The 25,608-nt window shown below is 52.0% G+C and overlaps 1 protein-coding gene across 1 annotated transcript; it reads left to right on the plus strand.

Annotated features, from left to right (window-relative positions):
* Positions 1-447: 447 nt before the first annotated feature.
* Positions 448-24,454, plus strand: LOC119850774. The gene is made up of 13 exons (XM_038389330.2): positions 448-800; positions 1,268-1,654; positions 5,071-5,197; positions 6,338-6,448; positions 8,389-8,502; positions 9,148-10,478; positions 14,069-14,284; positions 17,306-17,707; positions 18,263-18,389; positions 19,066-19,179; positions 20,353-20,466; positions 20,890-21,009; positions 23,739-24,454. The coding sequence occupies exons 1-13, from the start codon at positions 471-473 to the stop codon at positions 24,452-24,454; spliced, it is 4,209 nt and encodes a 1,402-aa protein (XP_038245258.2). The 5' UTR covers positions 448-470.
* The last annotated feature ends 1,154 nt before the right edge of the window (positions 24,455-25,608 follow it).

Below are 25,608 nucleotides of genomic sequence, written 5' to 3' on the forward strand. Positions count from 1 at the left end.
TAGAACAGGAGGACTTGTGGCACCTTTGAGACTAACAACTTTATTGGAGCATAAGCTTTCGTGAACTACAGCTCACTTCACCGGATGCATGTGGTGGAAAAGGCCTGGAGTTATTCTAGATTCTTTTAAACACCCTCCCTAAGTCACTGACAATATGATACCCCGCAAACTTTCCAACAACTGAAAGCATTAAAAATATTTTCACCCCTTTCCTGGGCACCCCCTGGGGGGTTTCTAGGAGGCCCAGTAGCCCAAGCACCCCTCCCTGTTTTGTTGTGTTCCCAGAGCTGGTTTCCTGGGGGACAATTTGCTAGTGGCTGGAATCCCCCGCCCGGGGCCAAGGCACCCTGGGGGGAGAGCTCGGGGTCACCATGGCCCGGGCTAGCGGCGGGCGGTGCTTTGTCCACTCGTGCGCGGTGGAACAGGGGCAAGTGTCCCCATTGCTTCCCCAGCGGCCTGAGGACACGGGGATGGGCGGGTCCCCCGGGGACGGAGCCTGTTCTCTCGCCCGGTGCGGGCGGGGAAAGGGAGGCGATTCCCGCCGCCAGGGGCCGCTGCCGCGCCGCTCCCCGGCCGGCCCCGCCCCGCCGCTCCCGGCCCCGCCAGCCCGGCCGCGGCTCCCGGCCTCCCTCCCTGCGCCCCGGCTGCGCTCGCTCCGCTCCGCCCGGCAGCGGGGCCGGCCCGTGGCGAGGCGGCGCCGGGACTCTGCCCAGCCCGCAGCGGGAGCGGAGCTCGGCCGGGCCGGGCCCGCTGCAGAAGCCCCGCCCGGGGGGGCCATGGCCGAGCGGGCCGCTGCCCAGGTAAGGGCCCGGCGGGCGGGGGAGCCGCGGGCCCCGGCGGCTGCTCCCCGCCCGGCCCGGGCCCCGGGGGCGACCCGCGGGGCGCGCGGCCAGGGGATCTGCGCTGTCTCTGGGGTTGGTAGCAGCCCCTGGGGGTCGTGCAGGGGGCTCCGGGCTCGCTCCGGGGTGAAAGCGAGACCCCGTCCCGGGGCCGCTGGGGTTGTGAGCCCCGCGGGAGCTGGCATCGCCCCCTTGGGTTGTTTTCCTCCCGCTGCCTCGGGATCCTCCTCCGGCCCGAGCTTCCCTCCCTCGCCTTCGAGTAGAGCAGGTGCCTGCGAGCTCCAGGCTTTGCTCCCTGACGCTGCCTTTTAAAGCCCCTTTCTCCCGGGTCAGAGCTGGGGAATGGTCGCCCCCCATTTCTCCGCGCCTCTGACCTGCTCGCTGGGCACGTGCCCCCCAACTTCAGCTTGGTGTCTTGTCCTGAGCAGGCTCTGGCCACCCCCTGCCCCGGGCCTGTGCAGCCCCGACCCGCTTCCGAAGGGACCCCCGGGAGAGAGAGCGAGCTGCAAAGTGCAGAGATTTCCCTCACGGCCCTGGCTGCCCTCCAGGCCGTGGAGAGGACGGTGGACTCTCAGGCCACACGGTTACTGAGTCTGGAGGGGAGAACTGGGATGTCCGAGAAGAAACTAATAGACTGTGAGAAGACGGTGGTGGAGTTTGGGAACCAGCTGGAGAGTAAGTGGGCCGCGCTGGAGACTCTGATCCAGGAGTATGGGCTGCTGCAGAGGAGGCTGGAGAACATGGAGAACCTGCTGAAGAACAGGAACTTCTGGATCCTGAGGCTCCCCCCAGGCACTAAGGGAGAAGTCCCCAAGGTAACTGTCTTGGGACCTCCGTGGTCTCATCACTGTAGTATCTGAGGCCCAGATCCCCAAAGGTATTTAGGCCCCGAGTGCAAATATCCCAGCTCGCAATGAGCAGAAGTAAAGCTTGGTGCTGGATCAGGTCAGGCTTGACAAAGCCCTGGCTGGGATGATTTAGTTGGGGATTGGTCCTGCTTTGAGCAGGGGGTTGGACTAGATGACCTCCTGAGCTCCCTTCCAACCCTGATAGTCTATGATTCTATGATCACAATTTGACAGGATCTTTAATATTCCCGTAATCTCTGCACCACTCTGGAACAGTCTGATTTAGGAGCATGATTGGGTGAGGTAAACACCTGCCTAGTATTTGATTGACGAACTGGGTTTATCATTCTTTGCCCTTACTCTCATGGTCTTCAAAATGCTTCTCCAATCTGGCTGCATACTTACTGCCAGTAAGCTGGGCTTCCCGTTTTGCCATTTGCTGGGACTCAGACAGAGCAAGCCACAAAGCATCCAGCAGAGAACATAAGAATGGCCACGCTGAGTCAGACCAATCTTTCCAACACTTCTGGCCCAGTATCCTATCTTCCAACAAGCGGCTGGTGCCAGATGCTTCAGAGGGAGTGAACAGCACAGGGCATTTTATTGAGTGATCCATTCCCTGTCATCCAGTCCCAGTTTCTAGCAGTCAGAGGCTAGGGACTCCCAGGGAATAGTGTTGCATCCCTGACCATCTTGGCTAATAGCCGTTGATGGACCGATGAACGTATCCAATAGATACTGAAATAGTGGGCCTGTTGTGGGGGAGCAGTGCCATAGCTCCTCCACTGAATGGGGAGAAAGAACTGGGTAATTATGGGCAGATATATAAATGCCGCAGTTTGTTTTAGACCAAGGCATCTTTATCTAGCTTTCCAGTCTGTTCTCCTGTTGGGCACAGTTTAAATCAGGTGTAACCTGTCATGAGCAGCAGAAAGAGGTAGCCTAGAAGGAGAAGTCTCCTTTACATGTGTATAGCACATTTCAGCTGGGTTGTAAGCACATTAAAGTGCTGGGGAAGCAGCATTATCCCCATTGTATGTATGGGGAAACAGAGGCACAGGATGGTCAAGGGAGATGGGATGGATCACTTGAAGATAACCTGTTCTGTTCATTCCCTCTGAAACCCCTGGCATTGGCCACTGTCGGAAGACAGGATACTGGGCTAGATGGACCATTGGTCTGACCCAGTATGGCCATTTTTATGTTTTTATGAGACTGCATGTCGGTATCAGAGGTGAGGTTAGATCCCAAGCCTGCTAACTTTAGTTTTCCTTCCTTACCACTAGGCCATGCTCTTTCCCATTAATCCTCACTTGTAGGGATCAAACACTAAATTATCTCTCCTTATCCATTCCTCGTCTCCTCTGGCAAGAATACCAGCATGGGTACCAGTTCGTGCCATTTGTGATGTGGCTGCCTGTCTGAGAGGAACTAACCCAACACATTTCATGTTTCAGAGTAGCAGCCGTGTTAGTCTGTATTCACAAAAAGAAAAGGAGTACTTGTGGCACCTTAGAGACTAGCAAATTTATTTGAGCATAAGCTTTCGTGAGCTACAGCTCACGTCATTGGATGCATTTGGTGGAAAATACAGTGGGGAGATTTATATACACACACACAGAGAACATGAAACAATGGGTTTTATCATACACACTGTAAGGAGAGTGCACATTGGGGGACAATGTATACCTTCAAATCAGCGGCACTGACATGGGTACCCGCATGGCCCCATAGTATGCCAACGTTTTTATGGCTGACTTAGAACAACGCTTCCTCAGCTCTCGTCTCCTAATGCCCCTACTCTACTTGCGCTACATTGATGACATCTTCATCATCTGGACCCATGGAAAAGAAGCCCTTGAGGAATTCCACCAGGATTTCAACAATTTCCATCCCACCATCAACCTCAGCCTGGACCAGTCCACACAAGAGATCCACTTCCAGGACACTACGGTGCTAATAAGCGATGGTCACATAAACACCACCCTATATCGGAAACCTACTGACCGCTATTCCTACCTACATGCCTCTAGCTTTCATTCAGATCATACCACTCGATCCATTGTCTGCAGCCAAGCTCTACGATATAACCGCATTTGCTCCAACCCCTCAGACAGAGACAAACACCTACAAGATCTCTATCAAGCATTCCTACAACTACAATACCCACCTGCTGAAGTGAAGAAACAGATTGACAGAGCCAGAAGAGTACCCAGAAGTCACCTACTACAGGACAGGCCCAACAAAGAAAATAACAGAACGCCACTAGCCATTCCCTTCAGCCCCCAACTAAAACCTCTCCAACGCATCATCAAGGATCTACAACCTATCCTGAAGGACGACCCATCACTCTCACAGATCTTGGGAGACAGGCCAGTCCTTGCTTTCAGACAGCCCCCCAACCTGAAGCAAATACTCACCAGCAACCACACACCACACAACAGAACCACCAACCCAGGAACCTATCTTTGCAACAAAGCCAGTTGCCAACTCTGTCCACATATCTATTCAGGGGACACCATCATAGGGCCTAATCACATCAGCCACACTATCAGAGGCTCGTTCACCTGCGCACCTACCAATGTGATATATGCCATCATGTGCCAGCAATGCCCCTCTGCCATGTACATTGGCCAAACTGGACAGTCTCTACGTAAAAGAATGAATGGACACAAATCAGACGTCAAGAATTATAACATTCAAAAACCAGTTGGAGAACACTTCAGTCTCTCCGGTCACTCGATTACAGACCTGAGAGTGGCTATCCTTCAACAAAAAAACTTCAAAAACAGACTCCAGCGAGAGGCTGCTGAATTGGAATTAATTTGCAAACTGGATACAATTAACTTAGGCTTGAATAGAGACTGGGAGTGGATGAGTCATTCCACAAAGTAAAACTATTTCTCCCCCCCACCCCACCCCCCACTATTCTTCAGATGTTCTTGTTAACTGCTGGAAATAGCCTACCTTGCTTGTCACCATGAAAGGTTTTTCTCCTCTCTCCCCCACCCTGCTGGTGATGGCTCATCTTAAGTGATCACTCTCCTTACAGTGTGTATGATAAAACCCATTGTTTCATGTTCTCTGTGTGTGTGTATATAAATCTCCCCACTGTATTTTCCACCGAATGCATCCGATGAAGTGAGCTGTAGCTCACGAAAGTGTATGCTCAAATAAATTTGTTAGTCTCTAAGGTGCCACAAGTACTCCTTTTCTTTTTGCGAACACATTTCATATATATTATCAAACAGCTGATGGGACGTGCTGGGTGTTGGTCACTCTTGGTGCCTGGCCAACCGTCTTTTAATATAAGATAAAAAGCAAGGTGTGTGCAGATGGGATGGCAGCAGAAAGTGCTGTGCGTGTAATGCTTGTGATTTCAGGTCCCAGTTATGTTTGAAGATATCTCAGTCCACTTCTCCAGGGAGGAGTGGGAGAACTTAGAAGAATGGCAGAAGGAGCTTTACAAGAACTTGATGAAAGACAGCTATGACTCTTTGATCTCCTTGGGTAAAGATCAGATTTCACATATTGATGAGAGATCCGATGAAGTGAGCTGTAGCTCACGAAAGCTTATGCTCTAATAAATTTGTTAGTCTCTAAGGTGCCACGGGTACTCCTTTTCTTGATGAGAAGCTGTGAGCTAAGCAAAGTGTCAGGTTGCCAGGTTCACTGACTAAAGCTTAGGCCTAACCGGCGCCTAGGGTATGAAAGAAAGATGGGGACAGCACCTCAGCTAGTTCTTCCTCGTTTTTCCCCTTGGCGAGCCGCATAAATAAATAGTTAGGAGGTGACAGTTCCTTTGGTTTCTGGTGAATGAACATATAGGTCCCACAGAGCCTTTGCTAGGTGGTCAGTTCCACCCATCCTCCATTTGAAAGGAGCCTGGAACACACACAGCCCTGGCTCTGATACCTTCAACTCTCGTCCTGTTTGTTTATTTGAAGGTTGCATTTATTTATGCACGTGCTTCGCCCCCGAGTAGAAAACCCTGTGCTAGTCTGTGTGCAGGGTGTATGTGCCGTCGCTGCCTTGATTCTTGAATCAAAGCTGCATAGGTTATCAAGGGAACAGTGGTAGCCTCTAGCGGTTTAACATCATGTTCCATATTTATTACTAATACCACTTAAAACCCTACACACGTGTTCACACGCCCACAGGTTTAAGAGGAGATTGTGTTATGAGTCAAGGGAGCTGTTTTTCCCCAATATAGTAATTAACTAGCAATAAACCAAAATTATATTTTAATTTCTACTGGCTCAGAAATATGCAATTATATAAACCATTCTGTCTTTCCTCTCCCCATATCCTTCCCTGGCCTGGCCTTGTCTTTGAAATAGACTCTGGCCTTTCCACAGGTTTGTCAATGGACAAGGGGATTATATTGGTGCAGTGAAGAAGTCTTCAAATTGCATCATTTCTGGGAACCCCTGCATCTCTTCTAGGAATTACAACCCTGCTCCCACCAACGCTTTAATGTACTTTCTTGTATGGTCTTAGTTAACAGTAGAATCTGTTCAGGTTGCTCTCTTCCTTCTGGTGAGAAACAGAGGCTGTGGGGCTTGGTTTAGATTTTTTTAAAATTTCTGCCAGGTGCCTAGCAAATATTAATCAGACACTTTCTCTTTTAATGTGTCTTTCCATGAACAGACTGTACCATCTCCAAACCTGACATCCTATCAACTGATCAGGAGGAAGAACCAGGTATCAGGGTGCAGGGAGTTCTGGAGGAGAGAGGAACCCCTGTGGATCCCAGCACTGGTGAGTAATAGATCTGAAATGGACAGTGGAGTGAAGCTGCTATATGCTGTGTCAAATGACTAATTATATCTTCAGATTAAAAGATCACTAGCTAACAGTTTGCTTTCTTTAAACTTTGTAAACTTACCAGACGAAGGACTAAACTCTCTCTAGGATCTTGCACAGTGCCCCTCACTGGTATCTGTGTGCTTACCTGGTATCCAACCTTCCACTTAAACTTTCTTTTTCTATGTATGATGTGGCTTCAATGCTCCTGGAAGAGGCTATATTGACAGCCCAGGACTCCCCATTTGTCCTGTTTATTCACTTTAGTTACTTAGCTAAAAATCGAATAAACCCTTTGGTAGCTCCTATTGTTCCATTTTTTCCGACACAATCCCCTTGCCCATGGATTTCTGTTGTTCTTGCCTGCGAGAGCTGTCACTCTTGGAATCTCCACCGATCTCATTCCCAGCTGACTCTGAATCTAACCCTCTGTGTTCTCAGCATTCTGGGCATTCCGCACATCTGGACCCTAAAGTTTCCCTTTGTCCCATCTGGAGCCTTTATAATGTCCATGCCCATGTCCATTCAGCATATGCCTCACCCCAGCAGAGGTATGAGATCCAGTTTTAAGTTCTCATAGACAGTTTAAAACACACAGCAATGTTTCTCCTCTGTGTAAACACCAGTATCTTACATTTATAAAGGGCCTTTCATCCAACAGCCATCACAAACTACATGTGCACAGCACCACTGAAATGCAGCCACCTCTGAGATGGAATGCCATAACGACCACGTTGCATGCTGTACAGAAGTAGTAGAGAGAGGGTACTTTGGCTAAGGATGAGTACTCCTGAGGAATGTGTCTGAGCTCCTATCATCTCCAGAAAGCATCTCTATTTTTAAGGTCTTCTCTGAAATACCTTCCCCAGCCCTCACCCACATACATTGTAAAGACAGCATGAGACTCCATTTCTCTATCTGAGAAGGATTAAGAGCTCAGTTGACTCTCCTGGGATTTGAACCTGTGGTTCCAGAGTGTTTTGGTATTTCAAATCTGATGCTAAGCCATCGCCTCTCCTATGAGCTCACAGGAATGAGTGTGATAGGAGCTAATTAACATGGCCAAAAAAGCACGACTAAAAATGTTTCCAAAGCTGAAGGAATATACCTGATACCAAAGCTTCCCACGGTTTGCAATCGGTTTTGAAATCTGTTATGAAGTGTTCAGTGGTTTCTGTGGCTTAGTGGATCAGATTCAGGACCGGGAATTGGGAAGCTGGAATTCTCTTCCTGGTACACCGCTGCCTTGCTTTGGGGCCGGAGGCAAGCCAGGTCAACCTCCTGGTGCCTTCAAAGTGGATGTGTATGAGAGGGAATCCTAATGTGTACCCATCTTGGTACAGCATTTTGAGCTTTCTGCATGAAAAATAATATGCAAGCATTACTTTTAGTCTGGAGAAGAGAAGGCAGAGGGGACATGAGAACAGTTTTCAAGTACATAAAAGGTTGTTACAAGGAGGAGGGAGAAGAATTGTTCTCCTTAACCTCTGGGAATAGGACAAGAAGCAATGGGCTTAAATTGCAGCAAGGGAGGTTTAGGTTGGACATTGGGAAAAACTTCCTGTCAGGGTTAATAATATTGGAATAAATTGCCCAGGGAGGTTGTGGAATCTCTGTCATTGGAGATTTTTAAGAGCAGGATGGACAAACCCCTGTCAGGGATGGTCTAGATAATACTTAGTCCTGCCATGAGTGCAGGGGACTGGACTAGATGACCTCTTGAGGTCCTTTCCAGTCCTATGATTCTGTGAAGCATTATAATTGCATTAGAAAGTATATACAAATCTGTTTGCACAGAACCTAGCAGGATGGGGGCTTGGGCTGTGACTGGGCTGCTAGATGTTACAGCAATAAAATAATAAACAGCAATAAAATAACTCTGTTTACATGAACAGACTCTCCAGTTCCGACACCTGACGTTTTATCCCAGGTTAAACTAGAGGAGGGGTCGTGCAGCAGAGATCAGCAAGAATTGGAAGACAGAGAAATCCCTGCAGATCCTAGCATGTGTGAGTTCTAGAGTAATAGACTTTTGTAAACTGGGAGAGAAGTTAAAGGAGAGAGTCCAGCAAATCTCTTGTGGGTATCGCACTGAGCAGGAGGGGATGGAAATATTTAGCACTTCCACAGCACTTTTTTTATCCATAGGGACTTGGAAAAGGTGGGGAAATGCCATTGTTCCCGTTTTACAGACTGGGAGACTGAAGCACAAAAGCGTCTTGCCCGAGGTCACGCAGAGTCAGTGATCAGAAGACTGGGGTCTCTTCCACTCCAAAATGTCAGCCCTGTGCCTTAGCCCCTGATCCATGTGGGGTTATAGATCAGTGCTGGGCTCGGGACTGGAGAAGGGGAAAATTGAGACTGTCACTGTAGTGTATCAGCTGCCCCTGTGAATCTGGCTGTTTGGGTAATTCAGCACACATTCTGGTTAGGGCCAGCAGGTCATGGCGGCATTGATACAGCTGCCAGCCCAAGCCCCTGGAGTAACTTCATTAGCTGTCAGGAAGTAGAAAGCTCTTGTATTTGCTATGCCGAGCACAGGGGACGTGATCACATGTATTAAGCGACTACATTCCCAGTGGTTTCTTATGGCCCAAGTAGATTAAATGGGTGGAATGGGGAACAGTGCTGGATTCTGTTCTATTTTGTTGCAGCAGGTGATGGGCTTGTGATCAAAACGGAGGAGGGGACTGTCAGGGAAGGCCACAACAGCCCAGAGCCACATGGGGTGCAAGTGGAGACATCCAGAGAGAACGAAGTGCAGGCTCCTGAGTGGGGAGCACCCTGTGAGAGTCTGCCTGGCCCGGTGATGCAGTTGAGGAACGACCTGGGGCAGCCCAACGAACGCAGGGGGGGCCGGAATGAAATTGCTGAGCCCCAGGGCATTGCCGTCCCTCGACTCAGCCCGCCAGCAGAGAGGCCCTTTCATTGCCTGCAGTGTGGCAAGAGCTTCACCCGGAAAGACACCCTGCTGTCCCACCAGCGCACCCACACCGGGGAGCGGCCCTACGCCTGCACCCAGTGTGGCAAGACCTTTGCACAGAAGTCCAAACTCAGCAGCCACCGCCGCACCCACACGGGCGAGCGCCCCTACGCCTGCACCCAGTGCGCCAAGACCTTTGGCCGCAAGGAGCACTACACCCAGCACCAGAGGACCCACACGGAGGAGCGGCCCTTCATCTGCAGCCAGTGTGGGAAGAGCTTCCGCAGGTACTTCAACCTGACAGTGCACCAGCGCACCCACACCGGGGAGCGCCCATACCCGTGTGCCCAGTGTGGCCGCCGCTTCAGCCGCAAGGAGCACTTCCTGCTGCACCAGCGCATCCACACCGGGGAGCGCCCCTACCAGTGCAGCCAGTGCAACAAGAGCTTCATCCACCAGTCGCGGCTCAACTACCACACCCGCATCCACTCGGAGGAGCGCCCCTATGCCTGTGCCCAGTGTGCCAAGCGCTTTGCCGAACCCTCCAAGCTGGCTGTGCATTACCGAGTTCACACCGGCGAGCAGCCCTACTCCTGCCTCCAGTGCGGCAAGAGCTTCGGCCTGAAGAAAAGCCTCGTCGTCCACCAGCGGAGCCACGCCCAGGAGCGGCCCTACCAGTGTTCCGAGTGTGGTATCCACTTCATCTGCCAGTCCTACCTTGTCCGGCACCGGCTGGTCCACACAGGGGAGCGGCCCTACAAATGCACTGAGTGCGGCAAAAGCTACAGCCGCAAGGAGCACCTCCAGAACCACTGGCGTATCCACACTGGGGAGCGGCCCTTCCAGTGCTCTGCTTGCGGGAAGAGTTTCATCCAGAAACATCACCTCCTGAAGCACCAGCGCATTCACACTGGGGAGCACCCCTACCAGTGTGGGGAGTGCGGGAGGAGCTTCCGCTGCAAGGAGTCCCTGAAGGATCATGCCAGGGTTCACGGCACCGAGCTGGGTCACCCGCAGGCTGCGCCCAACTCCAGGCAGGTATTGAAGATGGGCACCATGGGGTGAGAATAAACACTGGTGCTGATGGCAGCCCAGTGAATAGGCATTGAGAACAGCAACATGGCAACGCAACAGGAAATGGGCAAGCCCCAAGCACCTGTCTGTTCCTACGGCCCAGGGGAAATTGCACAGCCCACGAGAACCTATGTGCGCTCCTGCCTGTCACAGCCATGCGGCCTGATGAAGAGCACCAGCTGCATGGGTGTGAGGGAGCGCGGCCACGTCTCTAAACCAAAAAGCAAGAGAAATCTTACCCGCAGGCTGTTTGTGCAGAGCAAGTATCGGCCAAGGGAATGTGGGCTGCCAGTCTGCTTTTTTGATACAAGAAAACAACTCCTATTGCTTTACGTTTATAGTTGCACCCCCAGAATCTGAGGTTAGAATTGGGGACCATAGCATGAAAGCCACATCCCTAAAGATAACCATGCAGTGGGGTGAGGGAAACTGCTGTGGGGCATGAGGATGACACGCTGGAAGGAAGAGAAATTGAGGCACTGACAGAATGAGTGGGGCCAAATGAATCAGTAAATGGCAGTGAAAGTTGTATGTTCCAGGCCTGGTGATCCCATGAGTTGCTTGTGAGAGATAAGAAGATGCCAGCAGTCAGTGGTTAGCAAATGGGTGTAACTGGCAAAATGGTGTAATTTGCAAGCAATTTTGGGGTTTCTCCTGCAATACAGCCTGAGTGCAGATCTTGGCAGGTAAAATCACTTCTAAGTAATCTTTTAAAAACATGTCTATGTAATTTCAAGCCTGGCCATGTGTTCTCTTAATGGGCTGGGATTCAAACCCTATTGGTTTTTATTTAATAATAATAATAATAATAATAATAATAAGAATACTTTAATACATTTACATTGGGAAACACCCCTAATCACAGCCGAGAAATGGCTGCCTGAGCTCACAGTTTGTCTATGGAGAAAGCTGTATATGAAACAAGAATAAGTTTTGAAATTTGTATCTCCCTTGACACTAGCTTGAAAGGCCAAAAAAAAAAAAAAAACGCCCCATCCCTACAAACTCTGGGATTCTGCTGTTCCTACTAACGTGACTGCTGGAGAACATGCTCACCTGCTCCGGGGCCAGCAGTTCTGGTCATCTCTTTGTAAAAACGGTATCTTCCTTTATCTCTGGTTTAACAGGTGGCGTGTTGTTACCATATGGCTTAACGTGTACGGTATGTGTGTGATCTAGAATGATAACATTACCTGTATGTATGTGTTTAAAAAATAGTTTTCTAATAATGTTCTTTCACCTTAATAATAAAAATTATGTTTGGCAAAGCATTTCTGTTCCAGCGTTTGGGTCTGCAGCCTTTAGATGGTGCTCAGGTTCTGTGATGATTATTTTTGCTTTGCTGTATCTGAGTAGTGAGGGGCCCTACTCCGCTTTGATAGGTGAGGTCAGAGCACAAGACTGGGGGCAGGGAATTCCTGTCCTAGTTTGGACTCGTTCCCTCTGTGACTTTGGGCAGATCACCTCTCTCTCTCTCTCTCTCTGTTTCCCAGTGGTTAAAATGAGGATTAGTTCCTGGCCTGCTGTGAGGGTTAGTTTGTTAGTGGAGGTACTCTCCACTAACAAAGATTTGCCTGGTTTTACAACAGGTTACATAAAAAGCACTAGTGAAGACAGGACAAACTAAAACTTCATACAGACAATGGCTTGTTTATACTGCTCTATATACTATACACTGAAATGTAAGTACAATATTTATATTCCAGTTTATTTATTTTATAATTGTATGGTAAAAATAAGAAAGTCAGCAATGTTTCAGTAATGTGCTGTGACACTTTTGTTTTTGTTTTTTGTCTGATTTTGTAAGCAAGTAGTTTTTAAGTGAGGTGAAACTTGGGGTACACAAGGCAAAATCAGAATCCTGAAAGGGGTACAGTAGTCTGGAAAGGTTGAGAGCCACTGCTCTAGAGCAACTACCTAGTAAAATGATCCATCCCTGGAGGGCTGAGCACACTGACAGTTCTAGTGAGGATTTGATTCTTATTTCGTGGGTCTTAGGCCAGTGGCATTACCCCTGACTGACACTAGTATAAGAAAAGGAGTACTTGTGGCACCTTAGAGACTAACAAATTTATTAGAACATAAGCTTTCGTGAGCTACAGCTCACTTCATCGGATGCATTTCGAATACATCCGATGAAGTGAGCTGTAGCTCACGAAAGCTTATGCTCTAATAAATTTGTTAGTCTCTAAGGTGCCACAAGTACTCCTTTTCTTTTTGCGAATACAGACTAACACGGCTGCTACTCTGAAACTAGTATAAGAGAAGGTGATCAGGCCATCAGCTTTCCTATAGCTCTTCACATATTTAAAGCACTGTACGGATGCTAAGCTAATTCATCCTTGGATCACTCCTGGAAAGTAGGTGGCTCTGTCATTATCATTTTACAGATGGGAAACTGAAGCATGGAGCTGCTGTGACTGGCCTAAGTAAGTCAGTGGAAAAGCCAGGATTCCCCCTCCCACCGTTTCCCTGGAACGGAGACTTTCTTCTGCTGCAAATGCTGGCCTAGGGTCTCTCTGTCACACTAGTGTGACTCCATTGAGTGAACTACACCAGCGTAGCCTGTGAGAGAGTGTTGAATAAGGTCCACTAGCTACACACCACTATTTTGCACAGAGCAGGAAACTGAGGCACGGGTCTCTCCTCTGGCTAGGGATTTATACCATCCTCAACCTCAGGGTACCTAGCACCTGCGGCCGGTGGTTTGACTGCTCCTGCTTTCCTCGGAAAGCTCCGCTGTGAGAATGGGCAGCATCCCCCCCTCTCCGATACCATGGCTTAGGGCTGCAACAATGAAATCGAATAGGTGACCGAGCAGTGGGCTATTCCCCAAGTGCCAGACAGGTCAGGGACTCAGGCCAGGCCGTTTGTGCCAGGAGCTGGGGATTGCTACAATTCCTGGACGGCGCCCGCGTGGTCACGCCAGTGGGTTCGAAGAAGGGGTTGATGCTGGCTCTCCGAAGGTCTGTCCACACGGGGCTGGCGAGGCTGTAAAACTGCAATGTAGACACCTGGGCTCCGGGACCCTGCGAGGGCTGGCGGTCCCAGAGCCCCATGTTAGAGCCCCCCAGCCTAGGCCGGCTGACATGGGCCAGCCTGGGGCCCTTTAGGGCAGGGGAGCTGTACCCCGAGGCTCGGAGCCCGCGAGCTGACTGCCCTCCGCTCAGCAGGGCCTTGCTCTGAGCGGGATCAAGGCTTGGCCCCAAACGTCACTTATTTGTGGCTGTATTTATTTACCGTCTCCCTGCTGAGCCTTTCTCCGGGCTTTTCCCTGCAGCCCCAGGGGCTGGCGACGCCCCGTTTCCTTTCCCCTGAAAGCGGGGAGTCCTCGTGCGCGCTCGGAGCAGGGCGGCGGGCGGCGGGCGGCGGGGCCGCTCCCAGGAGAGCGGAGAGACAAGCTGGGTGCGGTCAGGGCGGCTGCTGGGGGCGAGGCGGACGGGGCTGGAGCTCCCGCTGGGCGCTGGCCCGGCAAGGCCCCGGCTTGTCCCTCGTGCCCCCGGGGGCCTGCGCATGCACCGGGCCCGGGGACGTCCCCCGGCGGCGGGCTCGGAGCTCGCTGCGCCCGTGCCCGGTAGGCGGCACTGCTCGGAGCTCGCCGCCCCTGGCGCGCCGGCCGCCCGCGCTCTTCGCAGGACCAACGAGGCGGCGGCTCCCTCCCAGGCTGCACTCGGGCCGCTCCCTCCCCAGCATGGCAGCGGGACCCGGCCCACGCCCCTAGCGAGCCCCGGCCCGCCCGCTTCCCCCCCAGAGCCACCCAGCGCGGGGCCATGGCCGAGTGGGCCCCCGCCCAGGTAAGGGCCCCGCGGGCAGCGCCGCGCTGGGGCCGGGGGCTGAGCCGGGAGCGGGGCTTGGCTGCGCCCCGGGCGCGGGGACCGGCCCGGCTCGTGCCGCGGAGCCCGCGCGCCCGCCCGGGGGCTCCCGGCAGCAGCGCGCGGGGTGGTGGTGGGGGGCTCGCGGCTCCTGACAGCTCAGTCCGGCCGGGGGGGGGCTGCGAGTCGCCCCCCGCCGCATCGCATCCCGAGGGCTGTCTGAGAGGCTATTTCATAGAATCATAGAATCATAGAATATCAGGGTTGGAAGGGACCTCAGGAGATCATCTAGTCCAACCCCCTGCTCAAAGCAGGACCAATCCCCAATTTTTGCCCCAAATCCCTAAATGGCCCCCTCAAGGATTGAACTCACAACTCTGGGTTTAGCAAGCTAATGCTCAAACCACTGAGCTATCCCTCCCCCAAAGCCTAATTCCCTCCTCCTGGGCGATCCCGAAGCGCCCCGCCGAGATGCAGCCCCCTCTGGGGGGCAGCACATCCGTGGAGGGCCCCAGCGGCGCGGGTCTGTCTGAGCGGGGGCAGTGGGGTGAGGCCTTTCGGCGTTGCAAGTGCCTTGGCCGCCTTATCGTCCCCGCGGAACCGCGGGCGCGAGGGGACTGCCTTGACCCTGCCGGGACTTGAACCTTTGCCTTCAGGCTAACTGGGGACTTCGGGGCCGGATGGTGCAGCCGCAGGTCAGGACTGGGAAAGGGACACCTGGGCTTCGCTGGGGCAGGAAAGTTGTTTTCAGCTGAGCTGGGGAATCAACAGCGCTCCAGACTCTTGCCCAGTTGGCTCGTTCCCTGAAGCACGAGTCCTTCTTGGGAGGCTTTTATGATTCATGGGAATGTCCAGGCCTTTCTTCATCCTTATTGAGCTCTTGGCTTCAAACGTATGTTGTGCCAAAGAGTTCCACCGACTTGCACAATTTTGTTTGCTTAAAGTAATTTACTTTTCACTTTAATTGACTGTCCCCTTGTTCTTACGCTCCGAGAGAAGTTGAAGCGGGGTTCCCGACTGACTGTTTCTAGAGCATTCGGTATTCTGTAGACCTGTATCGTCTCCTGCTCTGTCTATCCTAAGCATCCCCAAGCTTTTCAATCTCTAAGGAAGTCTTTTTCAGGCCTCTAATCGTTTGTTGTCCATCTCTAATCCTCTTCTCCTCTGCTTATTTTCTCTGAGAAAGAGTGACCAGAACTGACCCCAGGAGTCCAGCTAAGGGCGTCCCATTGACTTGTATGATGGTGTAAAAACTAGAGCTGGTGGAAAACACAAATTCAATTTTCTAAAAAAAATTTGAGGTTTCAAAATGTATTTTCATTCTGCATCAGAAGGAAACTGGGACCTTTTGAAATGTTCTGTGAAAAAACATGAATGAGAGATTCTCTCTAGAATAGCCAATAGCCCAGTGGTGGGATGTCAGAGACCCCAGTTCAAATCCCTGTTCTAACCAGTGGGGTGAGATGCTCTCTGGTTTTGACCAGAAATTCCATCCTACACCCGGGAAACCTTCCTGACAAAAGTTTCCTCAAAACTGATCCATTTCTGTGAAAAAATTTCAGGTTAGACAAATCAGCATTTTCCAGTCGGGGAAAAAGTTTGTTGAAAAATTCCCAGCCCACTAGAACAATAATCTGCTCAGTATAGTTTTCTGTCCTGCTCCTCGTGCATCTGACATTTTCTTTGCTTTTTCTGACCACAGCTACATGTTGATTTGCTAGACTGAAGTTTGGATTTCACACAGCGTGCCCGGGAAGCTCAAAATACATCCTCCAGCGTGGGTTACGTTGTGTTTGTCAACAAGGAATTTTGTCTGCCCTTGTGCTGCCCATCCGCCTAGGCTGGAAACGTCCCTCTTGAGTCTTCTTCAGTCCTGACTAACTTGAATTACTTTTGCCATCGTCAGACCTTTGCCCCCTTCTTCCAAATTAGTAAATATCTTAGTCACTGATCCTAGTGCAGATCCGTGGGGCATCTCCCTCTTCACCATTTGCCATGATGGAAAATTGGCCATTCATTTCTGCTGGCCCTGAAAGGTCTGTCTAAAGCCAGGTAGAGTCAGTCCATAGACTATGGCTTCTACTTTTCTACTAAACTCTTTTGCTCTGTGTTGCCCTCATCCTCCCAACCTGCACCCTCCTCATTTGATTAGTCATCTGTCGTGTCCTGTCTCTGACCTGTAGATTGTGAGCTCTCTGGAGCAAAGTCTCTGTCATTTTTCTGTGCAGCATCTACCGCTACAGAGCCTTGATCCTTGGTCAGGCTTCCTAACTCCTGCTGTGATAACAATGAATGGAAAGACTCCACTGGTTTCAGTGGGCTTTGGATCAGGTCCTAACTGGTGTTACTGGGAGCAAATGACTATTCCAACTACCCCACTGATGAACATGGTATAAATACCTAGATAGGCTCCACTGAAATAACCGTCACCCGCGCACTGTCCTGTGCTCAATGTAATATCAGGGAGGTGTTTTGTTTGGATGCCACTCAAGTGCTGTGTGCTTTGTTTGTTGTGACTGAAGCTAATTTCTGGTGTGTCCCCTGCACATGCTCCCTTCCTCCCTGGGCCGTGCTTCTCATCTATCACGTTCTTTTCTCCCCAGGCTTCCCTGGGCTGGCCTGGCCTGGCTGGACATTCCTCGGCAGGTTAGAATGTTGTTGTGGGAGGAGGAATTCGCTACAGTAAGAACTGACCTAGTTTGCCAATCTTTTCCTTTTGGCCAGTGGATATTTGCCAGTCTTTGCATTTTCTTTCCAGTTGGGGTTGGAAGCCCAAGTGGGGAAGTATGGCCTTGCATTTCTAGATTGGCTGGCAACAGGATGCACTGGAATTCACAGACGAGCACTTGAGTTCCTGAGAGATCCAGGCCAATTCCCAGCCAGTGAGGTTCAGATAAACACTGGGATGTTTGGATCCTGATCCGCATCTTCCCTGACCCTTTAGCGTTTTGCCACTGAACAAACACGACTTCAGCCGTTGTCGATCTCTCTCCCTGCAAACAGATTCAGGAATGGAACGTCGAGGCACAACATCTGCTGCCTCTGCAGCCGCCCCTCGTCCCCGAGCGCGCTCACATGAGAGAAGCACAGCTGCACACAGCAGAGGCCTCTCTCTGGACTGTGGTGGCCACGGTGCAGGCCATGGAGCGGAAGATCGATCTGCTGGCCACGCGCCTGCTGAGCCTGGAGGGGAGATCTGGGACGGCCGAGAAGAAATTAATAGACTGTGAAAAAACAGCAATGGAGTTCAATAACCAGCTGGAGAGTAAGTGGGCCGTGCTGGGAACTCTGATCCAGGAGTATGGGCTGCTGCAGAGGAGGCTGGAGAACGTGGAGAACCTGCTGAAGAACAGGAACTTCTGGGTCCTGAGACTCCCCCCAGGCACTAAAGGGGAGGTCCCCAAGGTAACGATACCCCAGCTAGTGCTGAGAAGCATATGCTGAAATGTTCTGTAATATCTCCATGATGTGTAGGTCCTTGTGTTTACTACTATGGAGTGGCTTGGAACGAGGAGGAGCGGTAATGCTGGATAATGCGGTGGGTCAGTGTAACTCCGCTTTCTTTCCTGTGAATCTTTGCATGACATTGACGTTGGGGGAAGGTGTTGGCTTGGTGGCACTGGAGACCGAAGTCTTCCTGTGTCTGAGAGCAGCGGGCAGCGCTCCGAGCTTCCCTCCGCTGTCTCACCGCAACCCTCTCCTGGAAGAACCATTGAACTAGAGCAGTTCAGCCTCCGTGGCCCCTTTGGTCTTTGGCCTGTTTGTTGAGACTGCCAACAAAGGTGTCAACTGGCACCAAAAGGGATGCTGACTCTGGCTATGTGGACACTGTTCCCTGGGCGTTGGACTGAGACTCCCAGCTTATACAGGTAGATTTTTAGGGCCCATTGCGATTGTCTGGTCTGACCTCCTGCCTAACTCAGGCCAGTTCTACTGACCTCTCCATACTTGTGATTGCAGATGCCGGTGACGTTTGTTGACGTGGCTGTCTATTTCTCTGCGGAGGAGTGGAAGAATTTGGAAGACTGGCAGAAGGAGCTGTACAATAACCTGGTGAAGGAGAACTATGAATCTTTGAGCTCGCTGGGTAAACATGCGTTTTCATTGCTTACCGGACGGTGTGCGTGATCTGTAAGGTGCCAGAGACAGCCCCAGCTCCAGGCAGAGCGCAAGGCCTTTTCATTTCAGCCGGGGCGGTGACTAGATCCTCCCGAAGGTTAGCAATTAGACCTCCAATCCACACTCCCTCCCATTTTATGGGAGAGACTCACCTGCTCTGTCGTGGGTCCAGTCCATCCGTCTCCCGGGTTTATTATATCTGGAGTCGCACTTGCTGACATCAGGGCTAAAATTGCCCCAATGCTGATCTTTACTTGTGCACGTTTCAGCATGGCTCTGCATGGCACTAGTGAAAAATCTGCTTTGTTAATGTGGAGCCAGGTGAGTAAAGGTACAGGCGGGTGTTCCTTGCCCTGCCTTGGACTGGTTTGAGCTTCTGTAGTTTTATGAATAGGTGAATGGTTTACCATTTGTACTTTGTGAGCTCCTCTCCGTATGGAGATCTTCGAATTTAGAGCACAGCCCACCTTCCCCTGAATGCTTTATCTTTCCACAGGGTCTTTGTCAATAGCTTTAGTTGCAAAGTTCCCCGCATCCCCTCCACTGATGAAATGGGGGTTGGCTTTAAATAAATGAAAGGTCTCTAACAATCGCACACTGTAAAATGAAACATTGGGTTCCCCTGGTATCTTTTCTGTGAATAGACCGTACCCGTTCCAAAGCGGACCCCGAGCCCCGGATTGAACGAGGGGAAGAGCCACGTGTCCAAGACCAGCAGGACTTAAAGGAGAGAGAAATCCCTCCAGAGCCCTGCACAGGTGAGGAATGAGATTCAGGCATTCATAGGCAGGGAGTGGAATGCGAATTGCAGCTGATGTGTCTGTTGGTGTCGCTCATGGTTTTCCTCCAGTCCTGTCTACTTCGGCTCTTTTTGGTCTTTTAACCATTCAGGACATCTTCCCGTTGGTGTACCCTTTTACTTGGCTACACTCCTCTGCCTCTCACTGCTCGCTCCTTATCTCTGGTGATGGCTGTACCATGGGCTTTAGACCACTTCTCTTAAGGCTTAACTCCTGCTCCACTTCGCTAGGGGAAGTTGTGAAGGCCAAAAGTATAACGGTTCAAAAAAGAGCTGGATACATTCATGGAGAATAGGTCTGTCAGTGGCCATTAGCCAGGAGGATCAGGGACGCAACCTGGGTGTCCCTAAACTTCTGGCTGTCAGAAGTTGAGAGTGGAAGACAGGTGGATCGTTTCTTGATTGCGTTGTTCTGTTCGCTGCCCCTGAAGCTCTGGTACTGGCCACTGTTGGAGGCAGGATGCTGGCTAGATGGACCATTGGTTCCACCTGCTATGTGAGCTCTTATGTAATGGAAAAGCAGTGATTTCTAGCTGGTGAGTATTGAGGCTTAGAGTGAGGACTCCTGGCTTCTGTTCCTAATTTTGTCACTGACTTGCTGTGGGATATTGGGCAAGTCACTTAAGCTCATATTTTCAAAAGTGGCCTCTGATTTTGGGGGTCCCCATTTTTTAGTGCCCATTTTTGAGACCCCTCGTGCCTGATTTTTCAGAGATGCTGATCACCTGGAACTCCCACTGACTTCAAATTAAGTTCTGGATGCTCAACATCTGGATAATGAGTTAGTTTAAAGTTAGGTCCCTATTGGAAAGTTTAGGCGTAGCTGCTCTGTGCCTCAGTTTCCCCACAGTGATCAGTGCTTAATACTTAACTACCTCACAGTGAGATTTTGGAGCTTAATGAATTATTATTTCTAAAGCACCTCAGCAGGTCCAGTGATGTCACTTCCACGCATAGCATGATGATATGCTGTGTACCGTATTCACCCCTCAGCCAAGAGCCTTGCTAACACGTTCGTGTCGATTCAGAACATGCCCCCTCCGGAGTGTGGAAACGGCATGGCTTTGAGATGGGTGGGAAGGGTTCAGTGGCTGATACACGAACCTCTTCTAATTCTCTGTCCCTTGAACAGAATCCCTGATGTCAACGCCCGACATTCTGTCCCGGATCAAACAAGAGGAGGGGCCATTTGTCGGGGAGCAGCAATTCTCGGAGGAGAGAGGAATCCCCACGGACCCCTGCACAGGTGACTAATCGATGCAAACAACTTGCAAATAGTGAGTGTGGCAAAGAGCAGGAAATTGAGCAAAGCTTCCTCTCAGAACTCTGCTAGTTCTGTAGCTTTGCTCATCCATTTCATGGGTCTTGTCCTGCCACTGACTTGTACGACCTTGGGCAAGTCACTTGAGGCACAAATTTAGCAGCCTCTGATTTTGGAGGGGGGGACGGAGGGGAGGCCTCCATTTCCTCTTAGGTGCCAGCTTCTTCTGATTCTAATCCCTCCTTTTTGTGAGCAGTCTGACTTCCAGGGCACAGTACAGGCCTGAATTGCCTCATGCACCTGTCTGCATCCCTTCTGTCTCCTCACAACGCAGAGACCGGCCATCCACTTGAGAGCAGAGTGTTCTGTGGGTATTAGAAAGTAATGTGTTTTCATTTTCTCCCTCAGGTGCAGACACTCTGATTTCTGCCCATGACTTTTTATCCTGGATTAAGCAAGAGGAAGAGCCCTGTGTCCGGGATTCGTGGGAGCTGGCTGAAAGAGAAATCCTCACTGGCCCTGGCCCAGGTGAGCAATGGCTTAAAAGAAGCCAAAACCAGTGACTAAAGCACAAAAATCAGCAGTCCAGCTGCCCCTTGGGAGCCCTCCTGCAGTTTGGAAGGTTTGTCTGTCTTCGCGGCAGACACCAGTTTGTAGATTTTTAAGGCCGGAAGGGACTAGTGTGATCGTGTTGTCTGATCTCGTGTATAAAGGTGGCCAAAGAATCTCCCTCCAAGTGATTCCTGCGGAAGCTTCCTGATCAGTCTAGATCTGGGCAGCTTCCCTCTTCCTTCGTTCACACAGCCTTTCGCAGAGTCTTCAGCTGGCTGTGGCTGAAGCGGCATCTGGCTGGGACTACACCTGAATGTTCAGCAGGCATAGCTGTGTTGGTGAGAAGTGTGAAAAATCACACACACACACACACACACACACCTGAGCCATCAAAAGCCCCAGTATAGACACAGTTATCCCAGCAAAAAGTATCTTTGCTGGCATAGCTCATTTCATTTGCGGAACTGGTATCCTCATTACTGGCAAAAGGACTCTACAAGAGGGTTTGTTGGTGGAGCTGGACCTAGTACAGTGACCGACTCAAGGAGCTCAGTGGGTTTAGCTCGACAAAGAGGTGATGAAGGGGTGAGTTGATGACAGTCTGTAAGTACCTCCATGGGGAACCAATATCCAGGCTAGCAGAGACAGCAGGTCTAACACAACCCAATGGCTGGAAACTGAAACTACACAAGTTCAGACTGGCAACAAGGTGCAATTTTTAACAGTGAGGGTCGTTAACCATGGGAATGTTTTACCAGGGGTTGTGGTGGGTTCTCCAGCACTGACCACTTTTAAATCAAGATGGGATGTTTTTCAAAAAAGAAAATCTGCTCTAGGGCTTATTTGTGGGCAGGTCTAGATGATCACAGTGGTCCCTTGGGTGCATGCTGTCCTGGGGCTGTAGTGGGGAGAGAGGACCCCCTTCTCCTCCCCAGCCCTCTCTCACCACAGCAGCTCGGGGCTGGGGGAAAGGCGCCTTGCTCCGGCAGAGCTGAGCTGGGCTGAGGGAGGGGCTCCTCTCCCCGGCAGCTCCGGTGGGCCTGGGCCAGGCCGGGAGAGGGGCTCCTCTCCCCTGGTGGTGGCAAGTCTGGGGCAGGTCCACACTGGGGCTGGCGCCTCTCCCTGCCACAGCCCTGAGCCCCTGTGCGGGTTTAGTAGGCAGCTGTGCGGCCGTGCTGCTTAAAGGGAACTTAGATGCTGCCTTCCTCTCCTATGCACTGTCCTAGATGGCCCAGAGCTGATCCCCGCGCAAAGTGCCTGCGTGAGGCCTAGTGGGGAACTTCCCCCGTTGTTTAGTCCCAGGGCAGGGTTGCGTGTGTGCAGGTGGTTAGAGCCTCAGTGATTATAGCTGTTGAGAAGTGATTAAATGCTTTTTCATTTGCACGTCTGCCACGTGGAATAACCCGTTTCAAATACCTCTGCCCTTGGCCAGAGACCTTGGAGTCTCGTGGTACATTCCCCCAGCACCCGTTCAACTCCATGTGTGCCCAAACCTTGGGAGACGGCTGCTCCTAGCTAGGAATAGGCATCCATCTGGGACGTTTTGGCTTTAGCCTGCGACTGGTTAACGTGCTCAGCTGTGAAAGTACGACTTTGGGTTTGTTTGTTTTCGTAGCTGAGTGGCTGGCTGGGTTTTTCCAGTGATGAGTGCTCCTTTGGGTTTTGGTAGCACCTAGACTCTCTAACTGAGATTGTGCTGGGCTCTGCACAGCCACGTAGCGAGAGACAGCCCTGCCACGAGAGCTCACGAGCTCCATAGACCAGACAGAGAGAACCCCATTGTACAGATGAGGAACTGAGTCTCAGAGAGACGAATGCCTTGGCCGAGGTGGATGTGACAGAGCTGGGAATGAAACCCACATCTCCTGAGTGCCAGCCCGGTGCCTGTTCGGCTGAGATCTTAGTAATATGCTTAGAGTGGAAAATTGGCACAAGCAATCTCTTCCCAAGCCAGAAACTTTTATTAGCCCTCCACTGTCTGAGCAGCACGTGATGGAGCTTCGTCACGCCGCTTAAAGCGTGACTGGAAGGTGCTCAGATACTGTGGCGATGAGGGTGGTGCAAGGACCTGCCTAGAATAGAGTAGAACTGGGACAAAAGATGCTCTGGAGGGAGGGAGTTGGGACTCCTGGATTCTCTCCCTACCCCCAGCCTCTCCTTCGGGCAGGAGCACACAGTAAGTGTTAAGAGCCGGGACCCAGCTCTCCTGGGGTGCTCAGAGATTGAGGCCAGTAGGGACCGTTACTTCATCTAGCTGGAGGTGAAGTGGTTAAAGTTTGCTGAGTTTTTTTTGCTCCTCGGATGGAGATGTGATAGGAGGGGAAAGTACTGTTATGACACATTAAAACAAATGGGGATTTTTGTCCTGCTGCCCTGGCCCTGGCCCTGTGAGGACTGTCGGGAATGATCTGTTTCCTATGTGGTTGGGACCAGAGAGTGCTTTGGGTGGCGGTGACCCAATTCTCTCTGGATGAAATCCACCCCGGGCCAGATACTGACCCTCTCTCCCAGGGCTGGGGCTGGCCTTCTTCTACAAGCAGCTGGATGTAACCGAGAGAGCTCAAACCCTTCTCACCGTTGGTCTCCATCCCAGGTTCATCCTAGCCCAGGCCACTGAGACCCTCGGCTCCGTGGGACCATGCTGTGGATCGGGGCCTTTTCCCCCAAAGAGCCAGGGATGAGATTCTCTTTCTTTCTTCCGGCAGGCGACGGGCTCATGGTGAAGTCGGAGGAGCAGCGTCACCGCCAGGCAGGCCCTGAAGAGCTGGGGCTTCTGGGGGGCTCTGGGGAGCCACTCTACCAGGCCCCGGCCTACGGGAGCCAGCGTGGCTCAGTGACGCAGCAAGCCGACCCTGGCGAGAACAGACTGGGTAAATCCTTCCGCTCGGACGGCAGCTTCAGCGAGTTACCGGGCACCTTGATCCCGCGGGGAGCCAGCGTGCTGGGGGAGGAGCGACCACACGGCTGCGCCGAGTGCGGGAAGAGCTTCAGCGTGAAGAAGAGCCTGAAGATCCACCAGCGGAGCCACGCCAAGGAGCGGCCCTACGCCTGCGGGGAGTGCGGCAAGAGCTTCAACTGCCACTCGGGGCTGGTGCGGCACCAGATGATCCACCGCGGCGAGCGGCCCTACAAGTGCGAGGAGTGCGGGAAGTGCTACAGCCGCAAGGAGCACCTCCAGAACCACCAGCGGCTGCACACCGGCGAGCGGCCCTTCCAGTGCGCCGCCTGCGGGAAGAGCTTCATCCGCAAGCAGAACCTGCTGAAGCACCAGCGCATCCACACTGGGGAGCGGCCATACCAGTGCGGGGAGTGCGGGCGGAGCTTCCGCTACAAGGAGTCCCTCAAAGACCATCAGCGGGTTCATGGCGCGGAGCTGGGGCCCCCGCCTGGGCTCCCGCAGGCCCTGGGCAGTGGGGATTAGATCCTGGGACTCCGTGGACTAGAGACCACATGGCAGCTCGGGACTGGGTCGTAACCGACCGCGTGTTAAATCCAAGGCAGCGAAGTGAAAAACCTTGCCAGAAACAAAGCTTTTACCAAATACGTCCGCGGGGCACGAGGCAGCCGGGGTGTCTGGCACGTCCTCGGAGGGACCCCCAGCACGTTTTTCATACCCATCTCCCATCCCCTGGACGAGCCCCTTCCACGCAACCTGCAGAGAGAGCCGGAAAGGCCGGTGCATGCGCCGAACGCTGCTCCCCCGCCTTCTCCCACACCCAGAGAACAGCCACGTCCCTTCCCGTTCCCCCCCGAGTCCCCACTAATGTCCCGCTCTGGTTCTAAACACCCCCCAATGGCCTCGCTCCTGGGTCTCTTCTCTAGAACCCGCTTCCTTTTTCCCGCTCCACACCCACTGCGGCAAGATTGTGTGAGAGCCTTCTCCTCTGCAGCTCCTGCCCCCAGAACCGCCTCTCCCCACATTTCTCCTCCCACTGGATGTAGATTGATTCTTTCTCACCCGTTGCTCTGTGTCCCCGCCCCTGCCTCCGTTGTTTTTACATTTTAATTTCATAAGCGTGCAGTTAAACTCTGTCAAGTGTTTGGCGGTGTAGTTTTATATGGCAGATGCAATGCAAAATAAAGTTGTGTTGGGCTGTTCTTGGTGTTGGATTGTTCCTACAGCTAACCCTACGCAGCTGGCCAGCCCCATGAAATCCTAGGGGAGACCAGTGTCATGAGCGCAGCAATGCGCTGCCTTCTGGTTTTCACACTGATGGTGGCCGACCATGGCCAGTGCACCCTGACCAGATTCTCGTTTACACTAAAGCTCTGCTAATATAAAGGGGCCGTGATAGTTCCACTTGCTTTCCAAGCTCCTTTATGCCACTGGAGCAGTGGCAGGGCTTCTAATGTAAATGAGGATCCGGCCCCTTTTTCTCCATCAGAACCTAATGGAAACTCCCTCCTCGCGGTTTGCTTCTGCCCACGTTGGGGGCAGTGAGAGTGCCACTGGCGTCCGTGGGGGTGGGCTCGTCTGACGTGCGCCATGCTAGCACAGCCCCCCACTTGGTCCCCACGAGCTACCTGTTGGGATCACCGGAGCTAGGACCGCTACAGGCCAAATGAACCTGCTGC

The sequence above is a fragment of the Dermochelys coriacea genome, chromosome 2 (genome assembly GCF_009764565.3).
Source record: "Dermochelys coriacea isolate rDerCor1 chromosome 2, rDerCor1.pri.v4, whole genome shotgun sequence".
Taxonomy (NCBI): domain Eukaryota; kingdom Metazoa; phylum Chordata; order Testudines; family Dermochelyidae; genus Dermochelys; species Dermochelys coriacea.

What these genes read in the sequence shown, in the direction of transcription:
- LOC119850774 (XM_038389330.2), top strand. Translation starts at nt 471, where the DNA reads ATGGGCGGGTCCCCCGGGGACGGAGCCTGTTCTCTCGCCCGGTGCGGG. An exon ending in TGACTCTTTGATCTCCTTGG is followed by an intron (nt 5,198 to 6,337) that starts GTAAAGATCAGA and finishes TTCCATGAACAG; the next exon opens with ACTGTACCATCTCCAAACCT. An exon ending in CCTCACTGGCCCTGGCCCAG is followed by an intron (nt 21,010 to 23,738) that starts GTGAGCAATGGC and finishes TTCTTCCGGCAG; the next exon opens with GCGACGGGCTCATGGTGAAG.